A 27,576-nucleotide genomic window follows, 5' to 3' on the forward strand; every position below is an offset into this window, starting at 1 on the left:
GATGGCAGTGACTGGTCTCAGCAAGATTATGTACCCAGCCACACTGCAAAACATTGTTCAGGAATGGTTTGAGGAGCATGACAGAGTTCAAGGTCTCTAAATTCCCCATCTGTGGTATGTGCTGGAAAAACAAGTTTGATCAATGGAGGCCTCACCTTGCAACTTACAGGACTTAGATCTGTGGCTAATGCCTTGGTGCCAGATACTATACAACATCTTCAGCGGTCTAGTGGAATCCATGCCTTGATGGGTCAGAGCTGTCTTAGCAGCACAAGGTGGTGTCTAGATAGTATTAGGCAGGTAGTTTTAATGTTAAGGTTGATTAATTATACATTTTTATATTGGTTTTAATATTTTCCATTTTCATGATTTTTCATTCCCCTTTACCAGGTGTTGTACTCATTTCAAGCTGTTATTAACTAGTTACTGTTCTAGTGAGCTTGACACTGAAGGAGCCGCAGCTTTTTAGAATTCATATATTGGTTGCCCATGTGTCTGCGTGTCATTTGTTGTCATCAAAAAATGCTATGCACTATGGCAAAATATTCTAAATTTATTATGCCTGCAAATGTAAATCTCACATTACTGTAACTTTTTTGAATACAGAATAAGAAAAAAAATAGAGAACAGCAGCTAATTAAACAATCTTACCTGTAGGAATGGTTGGGACAAAAACCTACAACCATGGGAATCCCACAAGAGTGAACTTGAGAACTACTTACCTTACACATCCAGGGGTGAAAAAATGACAACAAAAAAAGGACAGTCCACAGAGACTGCAATTAGGCCAGTGATCTAACACTGTCTTTGATGGTGGTACAGTGATTAGTGCTGATCCATTACAACTCTAGGACTTGCCCAAATTACAAAAACACCCCATAACTTAAAGCACCTTTCTAGAAATCATTCTAAAATTGCAAATGAATACAATTACATGTAATTTTACCACTGCAAAACTCATGTAATGACACACATAAAACCACATACAAAAATTACCTTTATTTAAATTCCCAGATTACATAAATACTTCACATTTGCAATTCAAAAACATGGAATAAATTAACATTTTGGACCAGATCTCAAGTATGTACATCCAAATGGCAAAAATAAAACTTTCCAGCTATATCACTCCAAACACAGAAATTCTGCCATAAATGGTTATGGAAAACTTAAAAAGTCAATCTGAAAACTAAATTTAAAATATTTGAGCTTCAGGTATTGAACACAAAGGTTTAAAACAGTTAAAAAGCAAATACAAATGTGTGACAACCATTTTTTTTTTCTCGGGGCAGCAGAAGCAGTCAGTCAGAGATGCAGGTGTCAGGTAGGAGACAGGCACTTAACTTAGTTCACATGTTTATTTCGAATAATTTCACCACCCTCAATCTCAACTTGCTCATATAGCCACTTGCGGTCACATCGGCATTCCACACCACATTTCCGGGATTTACACTGTGGACAGGGATAAAAGCAGCCAAGGCAGTCTTCATCTAAGCAGTCACAGAGATCAAGACCACTTGTAATCAGTAGTCCTGTGCTGTCATATACTTTGCTCTTTGAGTTAATTGTCTGCCTGTAGAAAAACATACAAACTCATTTATCATCTTCAGACTAAAATAGGATTCATTTCATTAAAATCATACATCTATCATGACAGAATATAGTTTGTAAAACCAATATGCAAAGAGCCCGTAAAGATGGCCTGTGACTTTTAAACTAAAGAACTGTTTTTTGTATTGTTCTCACAAAGCATTAAAAGATACAGCTAAAAAAACCATACCTCACACATTTAAAAAATTGAAACGATACAAGCATTTGGGGATTTTTGGCATCGGAAGTAAACATTAGCTTTCTTCTCAATATCCCACACCTCAAAACCCTAGCTACTGTAGATGTGAAAAAACATTTGTTTCGTAGACTTCATGAAACAACACCGTATGTGTTGACAAATTGGAATATAATGGCTATAAAGAGGGAAGTGGTACCTAGCACAACACAATGCACCAGGGAGGCTAGCAATTGTGATCCGTTATTTGCTTCTGAACCATTTAGGTGCCGGTACTGAAGTTTGAAAGCTAGTATTAATAACCAAGGTCAAAATTTTAGTACAGATTCAGCAACTTTTAATAGTTTTTTCCATGCACACATATATACATCAGATACCACCACATTAAGTGAGGTCTAAATCATACAAATCCTAGGGATTAATGGTCAGGTGTCTAGATCGAGCTCAGAAATACTATAAAGAAAATCAAATTTAACTTATTTTGTCTATTCTTTGTGTTAAACAACCAACGACTTCTATTCAAAACAGCTTTTATTTTTTGTTACATTGTTGATTAACTTCTTCATGTAGTTAAGTTCTCTCCAACATTCAACTTTTGTGTTCACTCTTAATCAGCCTTTCCTCTTAGTATAAATTTTAAAGTTAACCTTAAACACTTGTTCTTTTTTCAGGTGGGTTTAGCCTTACCTGTCTGCATTGCTAGAGGCTTTGGGTTGCTGCCTTCTCTTGTCTCGTCTACAGGATTCAGGAGCAAACTCAGTCTGGCGTCCAGGATTTGCAAACTGGAGAGACTTTAAGGCTTTTGCTGTTCGTCCCTTAAAGAAAGTGAAAGAGGAAAAATGTTTAAAAACAGAACAGTGCTATAAACCTAGTAACACCACACCATTACAAAAATCTGAGAAAAAAGAACAAGCTAATATAAAAAAGTTATTTAAGAAATGTTTCTGTCAATGCAGTCAACTATGAAAATGGTAGTAAAGCTTGTCAATAGTTTTGTAAGCAGTCTCATTTTCCACTTTATTTTGGGAACATCACCAAAAGACTGCAATGGCCTGACAGCATTTTCAAACAGAAATGTGCTACATAACCAAAACACTTGTTGCTGATTTTTACCTTTCAAACCATTTCATAAATGAATCATTTTTAAAATTTTCTCCAAGCATAGGTAATACAAATTTATCCCACTCTACTACTTCTTTTGTTACTTAGAAGGTCAACACAATCAAAACCCATTTATACTCGGGTTCAATTATGCCCCTTCTCTTCTATGGCATCAGTACTGATAACTTAGCATAATCAACTACAGAGATCAATGTAATTAATGCTCAAAGAGTCGTAAATTGAGCTACACATTTTCAGCACAGTAAGTAGCTCAGCTTACTCAAGTAATTAAAAAAAAAATTCAACGTTATTAAAGAAAGGCTGCAGAATGAACTGAAAACAATATACATCTTGCAACAGAGGTCCAGCTTGCAATATACTGAACCTTGATGCTTTTAGGTAGAGTACTGTGGCGCCAAGAATTGTGCCAGTTTTGAAACTACCAGACAGATCAGATTGTGCTCACTTAAAGAATGATCTGGGTATTATTTATGCATAATTCAAAAAACATTTACAATTTAGCACTTTTAAAAGCACATATTCAGAAATGTACAGACTGGAATGATTCAGATTTAAATTTTAAAAGAGGTTCCAAACCAAACTAGCTTCACAGACTGACAGGTTTCCTCTCGCATCAAACTTCTTAAAGCACATGATCATCATCACTACAACTGGTTGTATTGCCTGTTTAGGGGACTACGAGAGAATGCAGGTTTAAAAATTAATGGTACAGTGTGCACTTTAGGAAATCACCATGTAAGTGAACTATATGCACATCATTGGTTTATTCAATAAACACACACCCCTCCAGCCAAATGGATGTATTCTGTATCTTTTACCCCTGTACAAGTGTTTACAGTTAATTGCTTTATTATAGATTTAAGCAAGAATACAGTGTATTTTTATAATAAATGCTTCTGAATTCCTACAAAGTGGTTTGCAAATCATTTAGGGTTTAATTAAAATTTACTGAAGTCTATATTGAGGTAGAATTCACATATGCTAATTAAGAGTCTCTAGACAAACCTGGAATTTGCAGTGTGAGTTTGTGCTCTTTCACAGTCCACACCAGGTCTATAGAAAATCCTGTGGTAAATCAACAGCACTCCAATCTTCCAAAGTTTTGAAAGGACAAAAATTAACCAGCATGTATTTGGGTTTTGAGAGGAAAACAGAAATGCACCTACCAAATTGGGTAGAAAATATCATCCTTCACACAGATAGTAACTGGAATGGCATTTGAACACTGTCTCCTGGACCAATGAGCTGCAGCAAGCCAACCACTGCACCACCCTTCCCCATTTGGGTTAATTATAATAAATATTATATATAACACTAGAGAAATTAAAATTGTGTAAAATCAAATAAAGTCAGGTTCAAAGAAAATATGTATACAGATATGGATGATACTGCATAATGCATTGACTTGCAAAGCATTTTCACTTCCAGAGAACTTAAAATTATAAAGCCAATAAAACTTGACTCTGTTCTGACCAGGGCGGCATGGTGGTGCAGTGGTAGGGCTGTTGCCTCGCAGTTAGGAGTTAGGGTTCGCTGTCTGGGTCCTCCCTGCATGGAGTTTCCTCGTGTCTGCGTGGGTTTCCTCTGGGTGCTCCGGTTTCCTCCCATAGTCCAAAGACATGTAGGTTAGGTGCATTGGCGATCCTTAATTGTCCCTAGTGTGTGCCCTGTGGTGGGCTGGCGCCCTGCCTGGGGCTTGTTTCCTGACTTGCACCCTGTGTTGGCTGGGACTGGCTCCAGCTGACCCCCATGATCCTGTAGTTGGGATATAGCGGGTTGGATAACAGATAGATGTTTTTTTTATTATTTAACTAAAGTAATATTTGAATAAACCAATAATCTTGGGTATACATTTCAACTGTGAACGATGCACAATGACGGAAAGGTGATTAAGTGGTATATTGAGTGAAAAACTAGCAGTGAGCAGAGTAAGTTACAGATAATGTGCAACAACTGAGGAGTGTCTAGCGAACAGTGAAAAAAATGACACAACATGGAGTAATACTAATGCTTCATCACAAGTTAAGGGAAAAAAACAAATGTCCTAAAATGGGTATTGTGCAATTTGCTGCTGCTTTTGGATAAATAGTTTGAAATAAAGGTATAAACAGCTAAAGCTTTGTTACTTAGCAAGAAGGGAAATTCCAACGTGATATACATGATTAATTAGTGGCTCACACTCAGACTAACGGTACAAATAAACTAGTCAGTTTTATAGAAAATCCAGTACTTATTTTTTTTTAGGAATATAAACGCAAATAATGATAATGGAGGAGCTTCCTGAAGATCCAGTAGAAAACAGTGTCAATGATAAAGTAACTGCAATGGACAAGTCTCGACTCACAGATTAATGTAGCATGAAGACAGATTTAAAACTCAGACTAGAAATTAAGTTTACAGTAGAACACGAGTACTGTGTATTAGACAGGCAAGTGCATTTAGATCTGTAGCAACAAATACAAGCCACTGAGCAACTTCTATGGATTTTTCTCCCCTCCCAATTTTCTTGTTGCTTCAGGAAGCAAAGTGGTTTTAGCTATTTAACAGCAGCCAAGGAGAAACTCTATAAATATAAATCGGTTATCACAAAAATCAAATGTAAAAGGAAAAAATTAAGTTACTCATATTAAAACAATAGGTAGGACTGGCGTAGCACAGATACCATAACATTTTAATACAAAAACACCTTAAAGCGCAATTGCTGCAAGACTGCCGACACTTTCATATTAAAGCTTTCTTCCACACTGTTTAGAATTGTTACAGGGCATATTTCAATACAAGTACTGTACAGAGAAGGGAAACAAATCTTCAAAATGTAACTCATGAAATAAATACCAATACACCACCTCCCACAAAATAAATAATCTTGGGCATAGGGGCGATTACAAAAGTTTCCCTTCATTGATAAAATAACTTGTTTCACGCAGCTTTTACCAACTTACCAAATAAGAATGTATCTCAAAGTGCTTTACAAGGTTTTGTAATATGGAACACTGATGTCAACAAGAAAGCTACAAGAAAAACATTACACAAGAATAATAATGAATAAGTAAATAAAAACAAATTCATCTATACAATCTTATAAAACAGATATCTATGTCCAAAAGTATTGGAACAGTAAGGCCAATTAATTTGTTTTTGCTGTGGAATGAAGACGTGTGCGAGACCAAAAGATCAGAGAAAGATCAAAGAGAAAAGTGATTCAGCTTTCATTCCCTTGTATTTAAATCTAGATATGTTAAACATAGAACAAACCACCCAGTTTAAGTGAGCAAAAGTATTGGAACAGAATGTTTTCAACTAAATGAAATTTAAAAATGCTTAATATTTGGTTGCATATCCCTTGCTCGCAATAACTGCACCAAGCCTACAATCCACAGACTCCACCAGATTGCTTATTTCTTCATTGGTTATTCCTTTCCAGGCTTTTACGTCAGCACCTTTTAGTGGTTTGTTTTGCAGGATTTCTTCCTTCTGTCTTCTCTTCAGCAGGTGAAATTCAAGTTCAAAAGGGTTAATGATCTGGTGATGGACTTGGCCATCCAAAACCCTCCATGTTTTCCTCCTGAAGGAGTCCTTTGTTGAGGTGGCAGTGTGTTTTAGATCAGTCTTACTGCATAATAAAGTTCCTCACAATTAAGTTTGGATGTACTTCTCCATAAATTGGCAGACAATACGCTTCTGAACGTCTTCTAATACCATCAGGAGTTACATAATCAATAAAAATGAAGGAGCTTGTTTTAGAAGCAGCAATGCAAGCCCAGGCCATGACACAACCTCCACCATGCCTCACAGATGAGCTTGTATCTTTAGGATCAAATCCCTTCTTTCTCCATAATTTGGCCTTTCAATCGCTTTGGTAGAGGCTAATCTTTGCCTCATCAGTCCATATAAGTTTTTTCCAGAAATGATGTGGCTCATCTCTGTACTTTTTTGCAAATTCCAATTTGGCTTTACAATTTTTAATGCTGATTATTGGTTTACATCTTGCAGTATGGCTTCTATATTGTTGTTCTCCAAGTCTTCTTTAAAAAGTGGACTGTGACATTTCCAGCCCTGCTCAATGGAGGTTGTTCATTATGTTACGGACTGTTGTTTTGGGATGGAGTGAGAAAGAGAGCACTTACCTCTTAAGAAGCTGTCTTTAGCAAAAATCCACTGACCTTGGCCACATGGGTCATGGAACATCTTGTTCCGGTCAGGGATAAGTTCAAGGAGATGGGGGAAGCGATTTGTTTGCTTAGACCCCACTTCAGCAGTGAATTGACAAAGGTGATAAACACAAAAGAGGAACGTGGGGCTGGGTGAGAAAGAGAGGGTTGGAGTCTCGTAGCAGGAGGACTGTGAGGAGGAGTGATAGAATTAAAGAGCAGCTGAATGAGGAGGCTCATGTTTGACCACCATATAAGCAATGGTCCTTTTAAGGTTTATACACCATACCCATTTTTTTTTTAGTTTTCTTGCATACCAGAGACACCTGGGTTATTTTCTAACTAAACAATAAAAGCAAAAAAAAAACTATTTGAACTGGTCAGGAAAACAAACTCTGAATGAGACTAAACAACCCATCATACTAAATAAACCAAGTTCCACATAGAACAAACGGTCACTTCCGTAATCAGAACGGAAGTGCCTTCACAATGGAGGTATGCAAGCAGACTCTTCTCTGACCACCTGGCAGACACTTGCACAACCAACAGGCTGAGGACTACTGCTATGGCAGTAACTATATTGATATTGGATTATTTTTAAGCAAAAACTAAAGAACACGGAGTTATTTAAAAAACAATACAAGGCAATTTTAAGACAATTGATAAAACTAAAATTAACTTAAGAATATCTACCTCACTAGACTGCCACCGCAACCCCCTCCCCCCACCAAAATAGCCATATGCAACTATCCCATATACATACTTCACTACTCAGTCGTTTCGTTTTCCTTGCCTCGTAGTCAAGATCAATGGAGCCAAATACCAGCCGCGCACAACGGTAACACAGTTTCCAGCCAGGCACAAACTGCTGTGAGAACTTGTCGCTGAGGAGCATAGCTTCATCAACATCGATAATCTGGAGACTTCTCTTAATGCCTTTCTTGTGCATGTTGAAGGGATCGCAGCAGATTCTTTGCATGTCCTCGTAACGGTCAATGTAGACCTTCTCATGGTGAAAACACACAGTGTCCTCTCCAGTGAGGCTCATGATCCCTGTTCGCAGCTGCAAAAGCAGCATATCATTGGCAGAGAGGTCCCGCAATGTTTTCAAGCCAATCTGGCGAATGTAGGTAGTCCTGTGACAGTCATAGGTGGTTTGCAGCTGCACTCCCACTGTGCAGTGCTTGCAGTCATTCATGGCTGGTCAGTACTGGTCTTACTTCCTAGTTGGGACCTTTGTCACTGTCTAACTTTATTTTCCTCTTTTGAGTATGATGGTCTTATGAAGAGTCCTAAGGGAAAGCATTAAAGGCAATCAGATATCTTAAAGTAAATTGTATGTCTCGACATACAATTGCTTTAGTTATATCTTTGAAGAAAAGAATTCTAGTTGTAGTATGCATGGGAAATGCATTAAATGACTAACCGTTTTTCAGAATAATCCACTTTTAATTTTATTATAGATAGACTCAATAATAATCCAATCAAAAAAACTATAAATATAATCACTGCATCATTTACTAAATATGCCAGTAAAGGGGGTTAAAAAGAATCCTGTACACCACAGAGTGTTTTCTTTTTCCCACACTAAGTAGATAGAAGTTTAACAGAACATTCTCAACCCCACTTAATCTAATTTTGTCATTTAAATAACATGAAAGGACAGCAAATTTAAATCAATAATGCAGGAAAAAAGAAAAACAAACTTGAGAACGACGAAAATTTTTTTTTGTTGTTCCTGCTTTCATCCCCCAAAACATTTGTCTAGTATAGCAATAACATATGCGTTTAGACAGAAGCAGCCCATTTAGATCCTCCAATAATAAAACTTGAGATAGACAAAATGAGCTCAAGATCATGTCTTTTGGGTTACAACTTTGCGCACCATTATTCTGCAAAATGCCAAAAAAAGGAAAGAAAAATGTAATTATATCAAAAGAAAACATTACTATGCCACAAAACACACTCTATATGGGGTGACTATATGAGAAATATTAATTATTTCCATATACGGGTGGCACGGTGGCACAGTGGGTAGCACTGCTGCCTCGCAGTTAGGAGACCTGTGTGGAGTTTGCATGTTGTCCCCGTGTCTGCATGGGTTTCCTCCGGGCACTCCGGTTTCCTCCTACAGTCCAAAGGCAGGTTAGGTGCAATGGTAATTCTAAATTGTCCCTAGTGTGTGCTGTGTGTGTGTGCGCCCTGTGGTGGGCTGGCACCCTGCCCGGGGTTTGTTTCCTGCTTTGCACTCTGTGTTGGCTGGGAATGGCTCCGAAGACCCCCGTGACCCTGTAGTTAGGATAAAGGATGGATGTCCATATAAGTTTGTAACTCCACAGCTACTGTGAAAGTTTTAATAGCTTCTATAGAAGCAGCGGTAGCTGCACCTCAAGAGAGAGGAATAGCTGCACTGTGCTTTCAGAACTACTTTGGAATAGCTGCACTGTGCTTTCAGAACTACTTTACATGCAGAAGGTAGACAATTCAGCTACCTTAAAACATTGTAAACATGCTTGGGTAGACGTAGCTACTAAGAGGGTCACACTATTGTCTACTCTGTTTGTAAAACACAGCTGTTTACAAATTGAATGCAAGTTACAGTGAAACAAGTGTGTGTTTATCTGATATTTGAGAGTTTAACAGTTGGTCTTATTTATATTCAGTAATGTACTATGTATGAACAGATCATTTCCATGGTTTCAGCTCCTTTTATTTCCATGACAGAGGACACCAAAAAGAGGCAGATGGAACAAGACAAGTAAGAAAGATGTGGTCTCATCTTTAACCTCACTTTTATCTACTGCATTGTAGGCTTTAACACTTTCAAACTTTCTTACTCAATTCAGGTTCTGGGGGGCCTAACCTAGCAGCACAGGGCACAATGGAAGTAAAGAGTCCTGAACAAGGTAACAGTTAACATAGGGCCTACTCATCCACATGATTACACTCACTATGGGTAATTATTAGAGTTGTCAAATAATCAAGCATGCATGTCTTTCGGGATGAGAGAAGAAAACCCATATTTATAGGAAGAATGAGCCCACTCCATAAAAATAATGCCCAGAATTTAGACCCAGAACAAATGCTCTGTGTGGTAGCAGTGTTTACTGCGCCATTATTCCCCATCAGCAATTTTATTACCATAGGCAAAGCTGGGATGGATGCAATGCAAGCAACTGTTAGGTTTGTTGATGTTACCAAAAAGGAAGTTTAAATGAACACATAACCACATAAACAAGTGAAACTGCTACTGAAGTCTTCAAAAGTTAAACAAGTACACAGCAGTAAGTGATGGGTGTCCTATATGGTCCATGTTAATACAATTCAGCTTCTCATTCCATTTTACTTCTTAATGTACTAAATAGATCTACCAAAATAACCCCAAAAAGTATATAGTACACATCTCTGTATTAAATATATTACCAACTACTATAATGAATTTAAAATTGCTTGCTATATGACAGTGAGTGTGTTTGCATGCACAAACACAACAGGGATAAAGCAAGTAACTCAGTTAAGGAAAAAACCTGGCTTCTTAAAAATTTTCATTTACATGAGCAAGTACATTTCTGGAGTTCTCCTTTGGTAAAACGGTTTATCATCTTGTGTTTAATCAATATGATTAGTCCCTCATATGCTCTGAAGTTAACACCATTTATCCCCTTTTTACATCCATAACCTGAGCACCTGATTATTCACAGTATGAACACCTGCTACTACGTCTGCTGATTACACTGTTTCAGCATAAGAGCATATATAGCAAAATGCTGGACTAAAACTAAACTGACACGTTATTAAAATGCTACGAGAACACTACCACAGGTATTTTTTACTTTAATAAAGTAAGTATTGTGTTAGGCTACTCATTACTTTAAAAAGTAATCTGACTACATAACACACATTTTAATAACCCCCGCCCCACTCTGTTTGCAGAGTTTTACCATTTGGGGTGTGAACAATGTATCCACGAAGCATAAAACCTGTATGTCTGCTTCAAGAACTCTGCCGAAAACAAGAAAACAACAAAGTGTTGATCAATGTATCTAGGTACATTAAAAAGGACCCTGGCGTTTGTAATCCTTTATATTTGTTGTGAAAAGTCAAGCAAAATGACACCTTTTATTGGCTAACTGAAAAGATTACAATACGCAAGCTCTCGAGGCAACTCAGGCCCCTTGCCTGAAGAAGGGGCCTGGGTTGCCTCGAAAACTTGCATATTGTAATCTTTTTAGTTAGCCAATAAAAGGTGTCATTTTGCTTGACTTTTCACTACATTCATAATAGCTAACACTGTACAACACCCTAGTACGCCTTATATTTGTTTAAACATTTCTAACCATGGTCTTCATTGTGGCACAAGGCCAGTTTATTCTTTACTAGCCAAATACCCGCGCTTCACGGAAGTAGTGTGTTAAAGAAGTTATGAAAAAGAGGAAGAAAAATTAAAAACATTTGTACAAAATCTTAATCTATCCATTCCTAAATAATTAAATGGACAGGCTATTTCGTATCAGTGCAATACGCTGCTTGTTAAAACGGATGACTCCTAATCTTATGTGCACTTAGTGCTGCGTGGGTATTATGAACTATCATATTTGTTCAAGTTCTATTTAAATTTTAAATATAAGTAATTTTTATTTGGTCGACAGAAATATGTTTAGTAGGAATGAAAGTTAAATTTAATCATCATTGCATAAATTTTTCTTCACCAAAGAAATTTAAAGACTAAATCCAACTGCCTGATGGGCTCATCAGGCAGTACGCACTCACTGCACCCACTCTCGCGAATCGAACCTCAGAGCTAAAGGCAAAGCCTCTCATGTTGCGCTAGGGTGTGTGGTTCGTTTATTTGACAGTATGTAGATCGGGGTGTGTATGTATGTGTGTATATATATATATATATATATATATATATATATATATATATATACTGCTCAAAAAAATTAAAGGAACACTTTGAAAACACATCAGATCTCAATGGGAAAAAGAAATCCTCCTGGATATCTATACTGATATAGACTGGGTAATGCGTTAGGAACGAAAGGATGCCACATCGTTTGATGGAAATGAAAATGATCAACCTACAGAGCCCTGAATTCAAAGACGTCCCAAAAATCAGAGTGAAAAAATTATGTGGCAGGCTAGTCCATTTTGCCAAAATTTAACTGCAGCAACTCAAAATTGTACGCAGCACTTTGTATGGCCCCTGTGTTCTTGTATACATGCCTGACAACATCGGTGCATGCTTCTAATGAGATGACAGATGGTGTTGTGGGGATCTCCTCCCAGATCTGGACCAGGGCATCACTGAGCTCCTGGACAGTCTGAGGTGCAACCTGGTGGCATTGGATGGACCAAAACATAATGTCCCAGAGGTGTTCTATTGGATTTAGGTCAAGAAAGTGTGGTGGCCAGTCAATGGTATCAATTCCTTCATCCTCCAGGAACTACCTGCAAACTCTCACCATATGAGGCCAGGAATTGTCGTGCACCAGGAGCCACTGTACCAGCATAGGGTCTGACAATGGGTCCAAGGATTTCATCCTGATACCTAATGGCAGCCAAGGTGCCTTTGGGAAGCCTGTAGCGGTCTGTGTGACCCTCCATGAATATGCCTCCCCAGACAATCATTAACCCACCACCAAACTGCTCATGCTGAATGATGTTACAGGCAGCATAATGTTCTCCATGGCTTCTCCAGACCCTTTCACTTCTGTCACGTGCTCAGGGTGAACCTGCTCTCATCTGTTAAAGCACAGGGCACCAGTGGTGCATCTGCCAATTCTGGTATTCTATGGCGAATGCCAATCGAGCTGCATGCTGCTGGGCAGTGAGCTCAGGGCCCATTAGAGGACATGGGGCCCTTGGGTCACCCTCATGAAGTCTTTCTGGTTGTTTGGTCAGAGACATTCACACCAGTGGCCTGCTGGAGGTCATTTTGTAGGGCTCTGGCAGTGCTCATCCTGTTCCTCCTTGCCCAAAGGAGCAGATACTGGTCCTGCTGATGGGTTATGGACCTTCTATGGCCCTCTCCAGCTCTCCTAGAGTAACCGCTTGTCTCCTAGAATCTCCTCCATGCCCTTGAGACTGTGCAGGGAGACACAGCAAACCTTCTGGCAATGACACGTATTGATGTGCCATCCTGGGGAAGTTGGACTACCTGTGCAACCTCTGTAGGGTCCAGGTATCGCCTCATGCTACCAGTAGTGACACTGACTGTAGCCAAATGCAACACTAGTGAAGAAAAAGTCAGAAAAGATGAGGAGGGAAAAATGTCAGTGGCCTCCACCTGTTAAACCATTCCTGTTTTGGGGGTCATCTCATTGTTGCCCCTCTAGTGCATCTGTTGTTAATTTCATTAACACCACAGCAGCTGAAACTGATTAACAACCCCCTCTGCTACTTAACTGACCAGATTAATATCCCATAAGTTTCACTGACTTTATGCTATACTCTGATTAAAAAGTGTTCCTTTCATTCTTTTGAGCAGTATGTATGTATATATAGGAAAGCAATGTTGCCTCAAATCAATGGCAACCTTTTGTAGGGTGTGTCCCTGAGACTTATTAATTGTCATCGCGAAGCAGAGCCTTACTGGAAATTTGAGGCATTTCAATTGAAATGGGAGATCAGGGGGTATAACGGTGATGCCAGGAATACATTCAGAGTGTGGCACTCTGCTGTTTTTTTGTGTAGTTGCCTTCACACAGCCTCTCTGCTGCTTTATAAATGAACGCCATATAAAGCCATTACCTTGTCAATTGTGTAATGCGTTTTTTGAACAGGTTTGATGCATGGAAGTGATCACTCGTACTGCGTTCAGTAAGTTCACGTGAGCTGCTCTTGTGTGATGTTGCGATGTCCACGGCTTAATTTAATGTTAAGTAAGACCCGGCACTTAAAAGTTTCTGGCTGCACTCCGGTTGTAATATGAGGAAGCTGCGCGAGGTCACTTTTAAGAATGCAGGTATAGTTATCCAGGAGAAAAGCAATCTTGCCTGAAATCAATGGCATCGTTTTGTAGGGTCTGTCCCAGAGACTTATTACTTGTCATCGCGCAGCAGAGCCTTACTGGAAATTGGAGGCACCTGAATTGAAATGGGAGATCAGAGGGTATAAAGGGGACACGAGGAATACATTGAGTGTGGAGAAACTCTAGAGACAGGGTGTGTATTAACTTGTGGATGTTTCTGTGAGTATTTGGTGGCAGTGTGACAAAGTTGCTTCGGAAGAAGGCGTTAGCCGTGGAGCTCAGCTCAGAGCGAAATGAGGTGAATGGGAGGGGAGATGATGACGTGACTCCCCACCCGCCTTAACTGTCAATCCCCCACAAACACAGTCTCTCGGAATTTGCATAAGCACAGCCCTTCACCTGCAATTTTAACTTAGTTACAAAGTGATCAAAACTATCATTTATATCCTGCGTCCTCTCATTAAACTTGTATCCTGCATTACCTGTGGGCATGACAAACACCAGCGGCAGCCTGTCTATGAACTTAATTTAAACTTTAAGTTTACACCGTGCTTTGTTTCCGAAGTAGCAGCACTCATGAATATGGTTGTAAATGTCAGTTGCTCGGTTCTTATTGTTTCGCTGCCTTCTCAATTACATAATGCATGTTTTCTTCAGCGACAACAAGCTCACTGTACTCAAATAGCCTCCACAGTCACCAGATCTCAAACTCCAACAGATCACCTTTTGAATAATGTTTGGTAGAAAGACACATTTTTCCTTGATTTACCCCCTTGCTCCACAGTTTAAAATTACAAAGCAAACAATTCAGATGTGATTAAAGTGCACACTGCTGACTTTTAAGGGTAATAACATAAATTTAGGGCATAGAATGTAGAAATGGCAACACTATTTATATATGGTCCCCCGTTTCAAAGAGCCATAATGTTGTGAACAATTGCCATCACATGTGTTTGTGATTACACAGGTGCATTGCATTGTTTCATTAGTACAGGCATAAGATATCTAGGCTTACTTCGAAATATAGACTACCTTTGGAGTCTGTAGTTACCGTTGTTCAACATGATAGCAAGAGCAGTGCCAATGATAGTCAAAGAAGTCATTTTGAGGCTGATAAACAAGAATGAAACCATTAGGGACATTGGTAAAACCTTAGAATGATGTAAAACAACTGTCTGGAATATCATTAAGAAGAAAGAACACACTGGTGAGCTCAGTAATTGTAAAGAGAGAACAGAAGACTCTTCACTGTGATAAAGAAAAAGCTCCAGATACCTGTATGACAGAGATGAAACAGTCTTCAGAAGGCAGATGAGTGCATCACACACTGCTATCTGCTGACGACTTCACAAAGAAATACAGAAGCCACACTGCAAGAGCAAACTACTATTTAGCCACAAATACAGGTTGGCCAGATTAGTTTGTGAAAAAGTACTTAAAAGAGCCTGCAGAATTCTGAAAAAAGGTCTTGTGGAAATGCGAGACAGAAAATTTAACCTGTGTAGACACTAAAAGGAACTGTCCGAGATCCAAAGCTTGTAACCTCAACTGGTAAACATGGTGGTGGGGGTGTTATGGTTTTATCATCTATGGCTGCCACATTTACTGGCACACTTTATCTCCATTGATGATGCAACTGTTGACAGTAGGGAAAATGATGAATTCTGGGGTGTATAGAAACATCTTATCTGCTCAAGTTCCAGTGAATGCCTCCAAACTCATGGCACTTCATCTTACAACAAGATAATGATCCCAAACATACTGCTAAGGCAACACAGGAGTTTTTCCAGAAGTAAAAAAATGAAAATTCTTGAATGGCCAAACCAGTCACCCAATTTAAATCCAACTGAGCTCCACATGCTGAAAAGAAACTTGAGGGGACAAGCTTCCGAAACAAACCTGGTGATGCCTATGAATCACAGACTTAAAGCAGAAATTGCATGCAGGGGATATGCAACCAATTCCTAAATATGACTACTTTAATAGATCAGTCATTGCTATGTCCTAAACATAATAGTGCCCTGAAATGGGGGACCAGTATTGTAATTTCTACATACCATAAGCAAATGTATGCCAACACCCTTATATGAAAGTCTGTAATGTGCAGTTTAATCACATCTGAATTGTTTGATTTGTAATTTTAAACTGTGGAGCATAAAAGCATATCAAGGAAAAAGGTGTCTTTGTCCTAAAAATTATGGAGGGCAGTCTTGTGTGTGTGCATATGTGTCACATATTGATTCAAACAATTGATATTGGCAGTTAAACCCAGATGAAATATACATACTTATATTTTTGAATAATTTTAATCATTAATTACACTACTTTTTATGTTATACATACATACTATACTTATATAGCTTAAAAAAGCAAAGATTGCACCAGCTAGAAATTCATAATTCTTGATGTGCAATTATAAATATGGATTACTATTTTAATTATGCCATTCTTGTTTCTCATCAAAACTTAAATTACCTTGTGACTCACACAAATAATAAACACAGTACAAACCCTTGAAAATGCCTCAAATCTACCTAATGTTCATAAGATACTTGTCAAGGAGATACAAGGCTAACACGCTTAACAAGCTTACAACTAAAACGGACAAATTTTGCTTTTATACTAACAAGCCTATTGTTCACAAAGCAGCAATTCTTAAATGTGTCATTATTTCTTTTTCTAACTGAAAATGTAAGCTGCTGTGCTAAACAATCAAGTTCACAGTCCAAACTAGACAAGTATGTCCGTTCTAACTGATCAGGACTACACCACTTGTTTAGTTTTTCTCAGCTTATTATTCCACTTTCTTTAATGTAAAGGCTAATATTCTGGTCTACTTTCTCTGTAAGTTTACAGAAAGTTTGCTGCAAAGAAAAAAAAGGACCACTACCAATAAATTACCATTAATCTTAGCAAAGCTAATGTTGGAAAAAATTGTTTTCTGTGATTGGCCATTTTTACCAATCACCAATTGAGCCCTTTGTAGTAAAAATCACAAATAAGCTTGTGTATGAAGCTGCAGGAAAAGGATCCAACCATTTTCAGGGAGCAAACTGGGTGGAAGTATATATTTAGTGTCATGGCCATGAACAACTGCTTGGTACCTCGATGTGTGTTTATTGTTATGTTAATAATATGTTTAATATGCCTCCGTGAGGAAAACTTTTCATTTTTCATTCTTTTTTTTTTTTAAAAAAGTGGTTCAGTAAATGACCATCCTAGTAATGTGAAAACTTTATCAGACCACTGAGAACTGTGAAAACACCAGGAAATATCGAAAGAGGGAGACAATGAGCAGACATTCAACACGTCAGTGAGTATAGAGTTATAAATTTCAAAACTAGACCATTTGTCAAATTATTTAGCAAGAATTAAACTATCACCTGTATAAAATAAAAATACTGCATACGTTTTAGGGATAATTTTGCTTATCATTTATACGCAAATGATACTCAGATCTACTGTAATGTTAAAAGTGAAAGTTCAGAGCTTTCCCAGCTCACAACTTGCCTCAGTGAAATTAAAATCTGGATGGAATACAACTCTTTAAAATTAAACTGTAAAAAAAAAAACAAAGTCATGATAATTGGCACTGAAGCTCAGCTTAAGAACAACAGGACAGGAGCTCCTCCATCACCCTTGGTGAAGATCTGTTCAGACCTTTTTCTTGTTCTGCTAGGAATCTTACTACAACTTTTGTTTCTTCCCTTTCTTATTCTACCCACATTTATAACATTAAGCAACTGTTTTACTTCTACCTTCATAATATATCCCATGTTTGCTCATTCCTCTCCTTTTCCAATACTAAGAAACTTGTCCATTCTTTTATACAGATCATAACCCCTTATAATCTGTTAGAGCAGCTCCCATTGGTTCAGAAGTCTGCTGCAAAAGTCCTTACATAGGCCCGCAACATCAACCACATCACACCCATTCTGCACCATCATCACCATCTCCCTTTGTCTCACAGCATAGAGCATACAATTTAATATGCAACCTATAAAGGTTTACATGGCCTTGCCCCAGACTATATCAGTAACCTCCTCCATCACCATGCCCTGATCACCCACTAAGGGCCCCTAATTCTTGCATTCTTGTTATACACCACAAACTAACCTATGTAATATTTTTAGTTAGCCAATAAAAGGTGTCATTTGCTTGGCTTTTCTATGGGTGACAGAGTCTTTAGTTGTATGGTGCTCAAACTTTGGAACAATCTCCCTAGATTAATGAAATCAGTTGACTCAATTTATTCTTTCAAAAAACAACTTAATACTCATTAGTTCAGGAAGGCATTTAAACTTAACCCCGACTTTCTGACCTTTATTTCAGTTAAAGCCCTCTGTCCAGATTCCCAGAAATATCTGTTTGTACCACTAATTCTTATTTGTTCAGGGTTTTCTTGCAGTATACTTGTTTGTATTTTATACTGTTTTATTTTCACCTATTTTATTTCAATGATTTGTATAATCTGTATTTATTTTATTTAGTATTTTATGCAGATATTACTTATATCCAATGTTGTATATGCCTTGTTATACTTTCTGAATTTCTGTGAGGCAATTTGAGCATAAGTATGGTGCTATATAAATAAAGTTATTTTTAACACATGGTTAATTGAATGATTAAATGGAAACTGGGAAATGTTAAAAGTATTTGCAAACTTATTTAGAAAAATTATAAATGATGGAAAAACATTTAAAAGAAAAAGGTTCGAAGCCCAGCTAAACAGGCTGCAAGGTTTAGTGAATTAATTTTTAACTACTATGAACTACATTTCTGCACCATGATTCAAGTGAATAAGTAACTTTTAATGCTATCCTTTCAAAAATCCTCATATTCTTGTGCCCCATGAATATCTTTCTCTCAGCTTTGCTAGGCTAATCATTTCCACTGGCAGTGATACACCTCAGGAATCTATTCCTGTTTTAAATAACTGTTCAAGCCCCAGGTACACCTTGTGTGGAGTTTACATGTTCTCCTCATGTCTGCACCAGCTTCCTCCCACAGTTCAATGACACACAAGGTTTACTGGATTTTAGATGCTCAATTGGTCCCTGTGTGTGTTCACCCTGTCGAGAGATTGTCCCGTCTTGCATTCAATCCATGCTTGCGAAAATTGTATTGTTTTAATTGTTTTAAAAATACGCGTTTTACATTTTTCCCTTTTTGTAATTTGCAAGTGTGAAATATGCTCGAAATGAAAAAGTTCAATTTTATCATACGGCCATTATTGCCCGTTTCCTTATGCCTCCATCGTCACGTACCTGCGCAGCACTATTGATCCATGGGATAATAATCCCCTTTTTCGGTCACAGTACCATACCGCTATTAAGTCCTCAAAATAAACAAAAACATGCAAGAGCCCGTGCTCTAAACTAGTTACTCACTCACAGTTGTAATCAAGGCAAATGTAGTCAAATAAAACCTGGGCGTCTCTAAAATGTCCCCATGATGTGTAGTATTGAGAACGTATCTTTACTTAAAAGTATGAAGATGCGTGTAGCGAGACGAGGAGTTAAATGTAAATACTTAAAAGCCTGGGTACCAACCCTGACTGGTATTAAACGATTTTTTATTATCTGGCGGGCGCCCTGACCCAAGGCAACTTACATTACGAGATAAAACTGGCTAGGTTTCCTTTGTTTTTCAGTTCACCTCCACAAAGGCTTACCAATTTATAATAAAAACAAAAAGAATACATTTACGACGAGTGTCACCCCCATGCCACCGACTTTTAAACTGCTCCTCGTTTACTTTTCAAACCACGAACGGACAACACTCTTTTACAGACCGCTCGCCCTCGTTGACCCCGTACTGTTTGCGATCTCCAACCACTCACCGTCCACAACGTGGCCTACAAGCCGAGCGAATAAAGGGCTCACTCCAAACCTGTCTCGCCTACAACTTTCCCCGTGCGCGTGTTCAAACACACAATATCCTTATTCTATGTAACTGTGGCCGGGGCTGCGAAAGCAACTTGAGAGCCCATTTCAAGTCTACCTTCTCAACTCCCAGCCTAGCACTCACCTTCTTCACTGGAGGCATAGTTCTTCGGTAACACCCAGCTGTAGCCCGACCACCTTTTTTTTTTTAATGTTCACCCATCAAACAAGTACTATTTCTCCGCCCCCAACACAACATCGCCGCGCCTTTTCTACTATTTTAGCTACTTCCGCATTTTTTGTTAAACTGCTTAGTTAAAAAAAGATAAAAGCGACATATCCGTGTTATTTTGTTTTCTTTTAAACTTAATGCAGCTTGATAGCACAACCATAGACATCAAAACAAAGGCTAGAGCTTCAGGAAGTGTCGCACGGCAGGGCGCGTTAAACGGCCCTCTTGGAAAAGTATTGAATTTCCCAAGGTTTTCTTTTACTACATTTATCATTGTTCTCGCGCTTGAAAAGTTTGAAATGTCCTAGTTTTTAACAAAAAAAATATGTTCCAACTCACTACCACTGTGCGGATTCGGAATCTGAGGCCCGAGTTAACATCTGACATTTATCATAATCGATATCCCTCTGGACGGCTAAAGCATAAGGACAAAAATATGACTTTCACTCCTGGGTTGGTTACCCGACGTCTCATACATAATCGTCCATACCATGGAATGGTGAACAGCAGATTTCTTTAGAAATGCCATTATAACTCCCAGGATAATAGGCATCAGCGGCGGCAGCAGCAGCAACAACAACAACTTTTTCTACGTTTGCTATATAGTGCAGAGGATTTGGTATCACAAAATAAGAGTCGTGTCATTTATGTACACTTGGAATCGTTTACTGGTAATCCTCTATAATCATTTTCACATGTCATGGTACACCTGCTCATAGTTTATATTGGACCATTTTTTCAAAGCATAATGAAAAAGTGCATATTACTTTTACCTAGTATTATGATTTGATGGACTAGATGACTGTCACATTTTTTGCAATACTCTCATGTTAAACCTAGTAAGTTTGATAAACAGTATTGTCTCTCATTGTTTTGCCTGAGATATTTCCCAAAACAGTGGGCCTCAGTTATAGTGCCTTTGGTTAAAGTACTATGTAACTTAAGTACTTTTCTGTATACAATATGTGTACATGTTTTAAGGGTTAATATTATTGGCAGGCAGTATGGTGTGGTGTTTAAGGCTTTGGAAATTGGACATCAAACCCCGAGGTTGTGGGTTGAAATTTTGCTACTTGTCACTTCACCAGACTGTGTTGCAACTTCATTAAAGCACTGGAATCGCTTTCTGTTAAAACATGCTATACCATACTGTCCATGAGTAAAACATTCCTGCTTGTCCTAATGACTTGGCTTTTTTGATGGTCATTTCAAAATACAATTTTACAAGAATGTGTACTCTTTTCAACTGAAACAGGTAATTAGTAGGAATAACGTGAAATTCATGTACAGTATATATTATCATTATTTGATGTTTATACATCATACATCCATTCATCTATTTTAAAACTTGCTTATTAAAATTGGGATGACAGAGGGTGTGAGCTGGGTCAGATTCTATTGCAGAACTTTCAAGCCAATGCTGGATGGTATGCCAGCGCATAACAAAGTATATCCACTCACACACCTAAACTAATCCTGGAAACATTTACAGTCGTCAGTCTGCCTAACATATATGTGTGTCTTTTGCATGTGGAAGAGAACTGAAGTACCTAGAGAAAACCCCTGCAAAAAAAATACACTGGGCCTGGATTTGATCTTTCAGGTTGGATGATGTGATGCAGCAGTGCTAACCGACTTTAACACTTCATCTAAAATACAGTTTATATTTGACAAAAAATGCAAAGGTGGTTAAAGAAATGAAAAATGTATCTGTATTTATGTATTAGCTTAACCAATAATACAGTAGATGACATCATAAAATAAAGAGTGAATGTTTCTATTGAGCACATTATACAAGTATGTAATATAAACATTGTGCTAACTATACTGAAGTTTTTCTTATTGGAACTGCATATGTGTTATGGAAAAATGAAAATATTACATCAGGTAAGCATATTTGTCTTTTCTATTAAATAAAGTTATTTTTTTTAATACAGTCTTGTTTATTTTGGCACAGGAGAGTGGCTACTTGTTGCTTGAACATACAAGGAACGATTTCAGTATGCTTTTACAAATATACAATACTACTAATTACTACTACTACTACCACTTGCATGACTGTAGGATGTGGAAGAAAGTCCACACAGACATTTGAATTTGTAAACAGCACCTAGTCAGTGACCAGGTATATGATTAGAACCAGGATGCTGGACCTGTTAGATAGCACAAATTAACACTGTGCCACTTATGCTATATTAATTATCATTAATTCATTTTAAAGAGAGACTCTTATGCTGCACTCTTATGCACCACATTTGCTTGTGGAGTACAAACAAGATTGTTGTAATATGAACAATTAATATCTCTAATACTATTTTTTATTTTTGTCACAGTCTGCATTATCATATCAACAATCATAACAAAGCACAGTCTGCTTTGTTCATACACTTACATTTGTATCGCAGGCTGCTCTGAAAATTCAATGTTTTCTGAAAACAATGTTCACTGTACTTGCTAACATACAAGCTTGTGATTGATGTGGTCATGCAATGGAACAGTGCTTTGGAAATACTAGAAAGGTTTCTGGAACAACAGCGAGCCATCTCAGCAGCTCTGTATATAGGGAACGAGGTTGCTTCTGGTGTGTCCGGCATGCAGCACTCTTGTGTGCACCACATTCAACACAGGTGCCACTGGCCTGAGAGGCATGGCAATTCTTTGCTTGAGATCCTACTTAAGCCTTGGAACAATAATTTAATTTAATTCCATTCTGGCTTGTACAACATACAGCAGTTCAAAAACCTGTATCATTTGTCAAAAGCCTTCATTTCCAACAATAGTGTAGGGTCTATTAGCTTTACAGATCAAAATAGCTACAGATTTTGTTATTTTTTGGGCATGAAGCGAAATAAATGGAAGCTTGGAGCAATCCACTGTCTCCAGTGTAGATTTTTTAGACTCTACTTGTATGGATGTCGACTGAGATAACATTTATGAGTTACATCAGGATAAATGATTTCTCAAATTTGTTGTGTTACAACAATAATTAATGTCTGACTTGCACAGCTTACACATGATTTTGCTTTTATCCAGCTGTTCTGTATTAATTCGACATTTGAATCTGCAGTAAGTCCACACATCTGATTTAAGTGTCTAAGATGCGGATTTCAGTTAAAGTGGGCATACCATTTTACAGTATGTAAAATAGTAAAGTGCTTTTTCCGTAGAAAGCCTTAACAGTGCAATTTACTGGATCAGATGCCAAAAATGAAAATAGGCACAAATCTACATCTAGCAATTGAGAGCGATCTTGAGACTTTAAGAATCAACATCGAATTGTTTAAACGAAAAATAATGATTAAATTAGAAAATTTATATTTTTACCACTACCGCATTACATGACTGAAGTCACTTGGCATATCACATCGGTTCAGTCATATGCTGCTGTATGTGTAAGTTTCACTATCCATGCCAACATCTGATGACATTCAGCTTCAGTCTGTTCTAAAATTGACTTTATAGGTTTTCATTTACATGCTATTGTGTTTTGGTTAAAGGCTCAGCCAACTCCTGAATATTAATAAGTTACTTTAGACTGGCAAAATGTGTAGAAATAATCATAATTTTTTGCAGCATGTTATTTTATCCGGCAAATACCAGCATAATACTGTCCCAATCGTTACTCAAGCATAAAAATGTAAAGCAGATTATTAAACATCACCCCATGTCTGACTCGTAATTAACTTTAATTACATACAATTACAAGCCCAAGTCGTGCTTGGAGTTAATGCGAAGAAGGTTAAGAAGACAAAACATTACCTAACTAAAAGTAGCTGGCATGGAAATGAATCAAGTTAAAGAAAAAAAAGAAGGCTTAGGAAAATATTACTTAACTAAAACTTCAATTTAGTTACTTAAAAAACATGAAATAAATCAGCAAATATCCATGTTGTGCATTGGAAAGCATAAGCAAAATATACATAACAATAATATAAACACATTTGGTATGTACATGTCTATAAAATCCAAAAACATTTATAACAAAATCTAAACAAACCACAGAGTAGCATTATTGATTTCTAATTATTATTGCACACTTGTAGGAAAAGTATGCTGTACTCCCCCCCCCCCAGTGGAATGATATTTAAAGTTATGAAAACAAAACATAATGCAAAACGTAAACAGTAATAATTAAAATATTAATCCAAAAAGAATGCTATGTTGTTTAATTAAATAATGTTTAAAAATGTTATAATATGCATAAATGCAGTCAAAAGCTTTACTTTGCAAAACTGCAACTGTCAGTTATTCTATTAAGTGTTAAAAATTGACCGATTAAATGTGAAAATCCCAAACATTAAACAAATATAACAGAAGGATCCAAGGTCATCTCTTTATTTACTGCTTTCTGCTAAACTTCAACATATGAAAACATTTTTTATTTTCAAACCGAAATTAAAATAAACAGCAAAGCAGCCTTGTTGGTTTCAAACTACAATTATTATTGTGTTTGTCTAGCAAAGTAGGCCCTTCATCAACTGCAAAATGCCTCATATGTTTCCTTACCGGAATGAGATTTAAATCCAGGAAAACAATTCAACATATTTTTATTACTGTGCAAAATTATTACAATTTGAAATAAGTAATAAATCTGTTATTTAGATTGATGTTAAAATGTTGTTGCTGATTTAGATCTCTAATAGGCAATCTGTATATTTAAAATACTAAAACTTTCATAATTTCTAAATACAAGTTAATAATGTAGTCTGTAGTTATCATTCGAAAGTATAAGTTGAAATAGCAAAGACTTTACTATAGAGTAAAAAGCCTACAGTTTTGCAAACAAGGTGCAATAGCAGACAAAACAAATTAAAGAGGTACAATTTGCATAGCACCAGCATATAAAAACAAAACTCAAACCACAGTTAATATGTATCTCTAAATAGTAAATAGTTAGTATCTTTAATGAATACATATGTCATCTTCTGGTTATGTGTGTAGTCAATATATCATTCAAAATTGTAGTCAAAATTTACCCATGCACCGTGGCTGACAGAAAAAGCCCAGCAATGTGTACCACTGACAAGTAAAACAGAAAAAGTACAGCAGCATAGGCACACAGGTTTGTTGACAGGAAAGGAGCCATGGCAAATTCTGCTAACAGTGAAGCACATTACACAGGCCAACTAATCATTTTCATGGCAAGCACAAGTTATATTCTCCAAGTGCATCATACATGACCAAAGAATTGGAGGTGTGGGCTTCGGGTCCTTCACACGGCAAGCATCAGCAAGACCAAACAAAATGGATGACAGGAAAAGAGCTGTGACAACAGCATGGCAGTGGATGACATTGCAGCAACCCTAGCAGAGTGACCTGGCATTCTGTGTTTCATGAGAGGCACGTGCACCATTTTTCTTCAAGGACTGAAGGTCTGAATATTACTGGTATACACTAGTTTTATTTCACTTTCTTAAGAATTTGCTCATTTTATTGACTGACCAATTTAACTTTGAGAAGGCATCCTGGTCCAGTGGTTAATGACTTTGCTTCACAGCAGAGACATACTGGTTCTCTGCCCAGTCACTGTTTGTGTGAGGTTTGCACGAGTGTTACTCTGGATGCTTTGGCTTTTCTTCCCAAATAGATGCTAAATTGGTCCAGTGTGAGTGTGTTTGTATGTACAGTATGTGTATGTGAGCAAGTGTGCTTTACTATGGAATGGCACACCATGTCGGGTTTATTCCATCTTTGTGGATGGATCTTTCATTTTATACATAAATTGGAATAACAAGAGATTTAGTTAAAAAATAGACCAAACAAAGATAGGGCCAATTAAATGAGGTTGTCAATTATATGCCCATTCAATTTATGTTTGCAAAAAGAGAGTGCAAGAAAAATGTAGTTCTGGAAAGTTTAGTCAATACAAGCAACAAAAATATTCTTAGACCAGTAACATATTGTATGCACTGTTTTGAAGTTGAAACAACACAAGCAGAAACATTACAACAACACTATAAGTAAATAAAGTTAAAAAGCAATTATTGGGAAGAAAACTCAGTTCTCAATCTCTGTCAGAATTGTGGAGGGTTTAGATGTCCTGGTGAAAAATTTCAACACTGTCTAAACCTGTTTTTTATGGCTAAGATAACTAACTTATGGTGGAAATTAATGTGTTAAACATTTCTATATATTTTCATGATTCTTGTGCTATCGGGTGGATTGTGTTTATTATAAACAGACTACTTTTAACAATTATAAATCTATTAAAGTATTCTAAAAAATTGTATAATTAAAATAAGGAAAACCAATATTTCCTTGCCTGTGAAGCGTAAACAACCATTTTTAGTGGCCTGATTAAATACAGAAATGGAAAAAAAATAACAGGATACATAAAACAACCTTTTCCTGTGAGAGAAGAATTTAACATTTGATCAAGATATTTGTTTTGGGGTAAAGTCCACCAACCATTAACATTCTATAAAATCACTCTGAAAATTGTAGCATAAAATCAAGTGAGGTGAACTTCTTTATATTCTTTGGGACTGTTATTTAAACAAGGTTGTCTTTCTGCTACACACCTCTTTCATCCGTTGCCTCCTTTCCCTTTGCCTTATCCTGGCTTTGGCCCTCTCCTGCTCTTTCTCCTCCTCTGACAGCATGCTATATCGGTATTTCCTCATTCTCTTCCTTGGTGTCTATTTATTTCAGTACTTAAGCTGTGTGTCACTTTGTTTTGGAGGCCACCTGTAAAACATTTAAATATTTTTTATGATTACCCATGGGGAGAAGTGGAGTCATCAGACTGGATTAATGTTAATGACCTGATAATATCTAGTAAAGTTGCTTCTGAAGTCTGTACTGTTCAAAGCAGAAGTTAGTTGCAGTCCATATTAAACATCTTCTAACAGAATCATTAAAGTTACTTCAGCTAATGACAAAGGACTCTTAAGTCAGATTCAAGAGGTGACATATTTAATAAAATGAAATCAGATAAAATTGACGATAAATTAAACCCTAACTTTTTGGAGTCTAACAGTCAAGATTTCAAAACTACTTCAATCACCCAAACAACAATATAAATAATTTATACAACTACATATATTAAAGCTACCAAACATAATATAATCAGTACTGAAAGCAAGACAGGAAAGAGCCATGGACAGGCTGCTTTTTGTTAATTACCAAAGTGACTCTGTGACTGTTTTTGCAAAGGTAGGAGCAATTTATAAACTAAAGACTGACCAACACCTTTGATGTCTGTTTGGTCAGTTTGGGTTAAGTCTTATGAGTATTATTTATTACTAAATGTTCACAGATAACTCATAATATATTGTGTTGTGTAGGGTTGCCCAGTGGCAAAAGTGCTGGAGTGGAAACTGCAAGGATCCATTCACCTTGTACTTAGTAACTTTAGAAATTTCGTCCTGACTACACGGAAACAATTCCCCATGTGATTTGGAAATGGCCTTCAATAAAACTTACAG

At 37.2% G+C, this 27,576-nt stretch overlaps 1 protein-coding gene across 2 annotated transcripts; it reads right to left on the reverse strand.

Annotated features, from left to right (window-relative positions):
* Positions 1-979: 979 nt before the first annotated feature.
* Positions 980-26,749, reverse strand: LOC120529774 (ADP-ribosylation factor-like 14 effector protein). 2 transcript variants are annotated; one of them, XM_039753914.1, is made up of 4 exons: positions 26,671-26,749; positions 7,823-8,351; positions 2,474-2,601; positions 980-1,573 (listed from the first exon to the last, which is right to left on the reverse strand). In XM_039753914.1, the coding sequence occupies exons 2-4, from the start codon at positions 8,255-8,257 to the stop codon at positions 1,345-1,347; spliced, it is 792 nt and encodes a 263-aa protein (XP_039609848.1). In that variant the 5' UTR covers positions 8,258-8,351; positions 26,671-26,749; the 3' UTR covers positions 980-1,344. The 2 variants fall into 2 exon arrangements, with proteins under 2 accessions (XP_039609848.1, XP_039609839.1); XM_039753905.1 differs by lacking the exon at positions 26,671-26,749 and adding an exon at positions 20,063-20,321.
* Between the last annotated feature and the right edge of the window lie 827 nt (positions 26,750-27,576).

The sequence above is a fragment of the Polypterus senegalus genome, chromosome 1 (genome assembly GCF_016835505.1).
Source record: "Polypterus senegalus isolate Bchr_013 chromosome 1, ASM1683550v1, whole genome shotgun sequence".
In the NCBI taxonomy this organism is placed as follows: Eukaryota; Metazoa; Chordata; class Cladistia; order Polypteriformes; family Polypteridae; genus Polypterus; species Polypterus senegalus.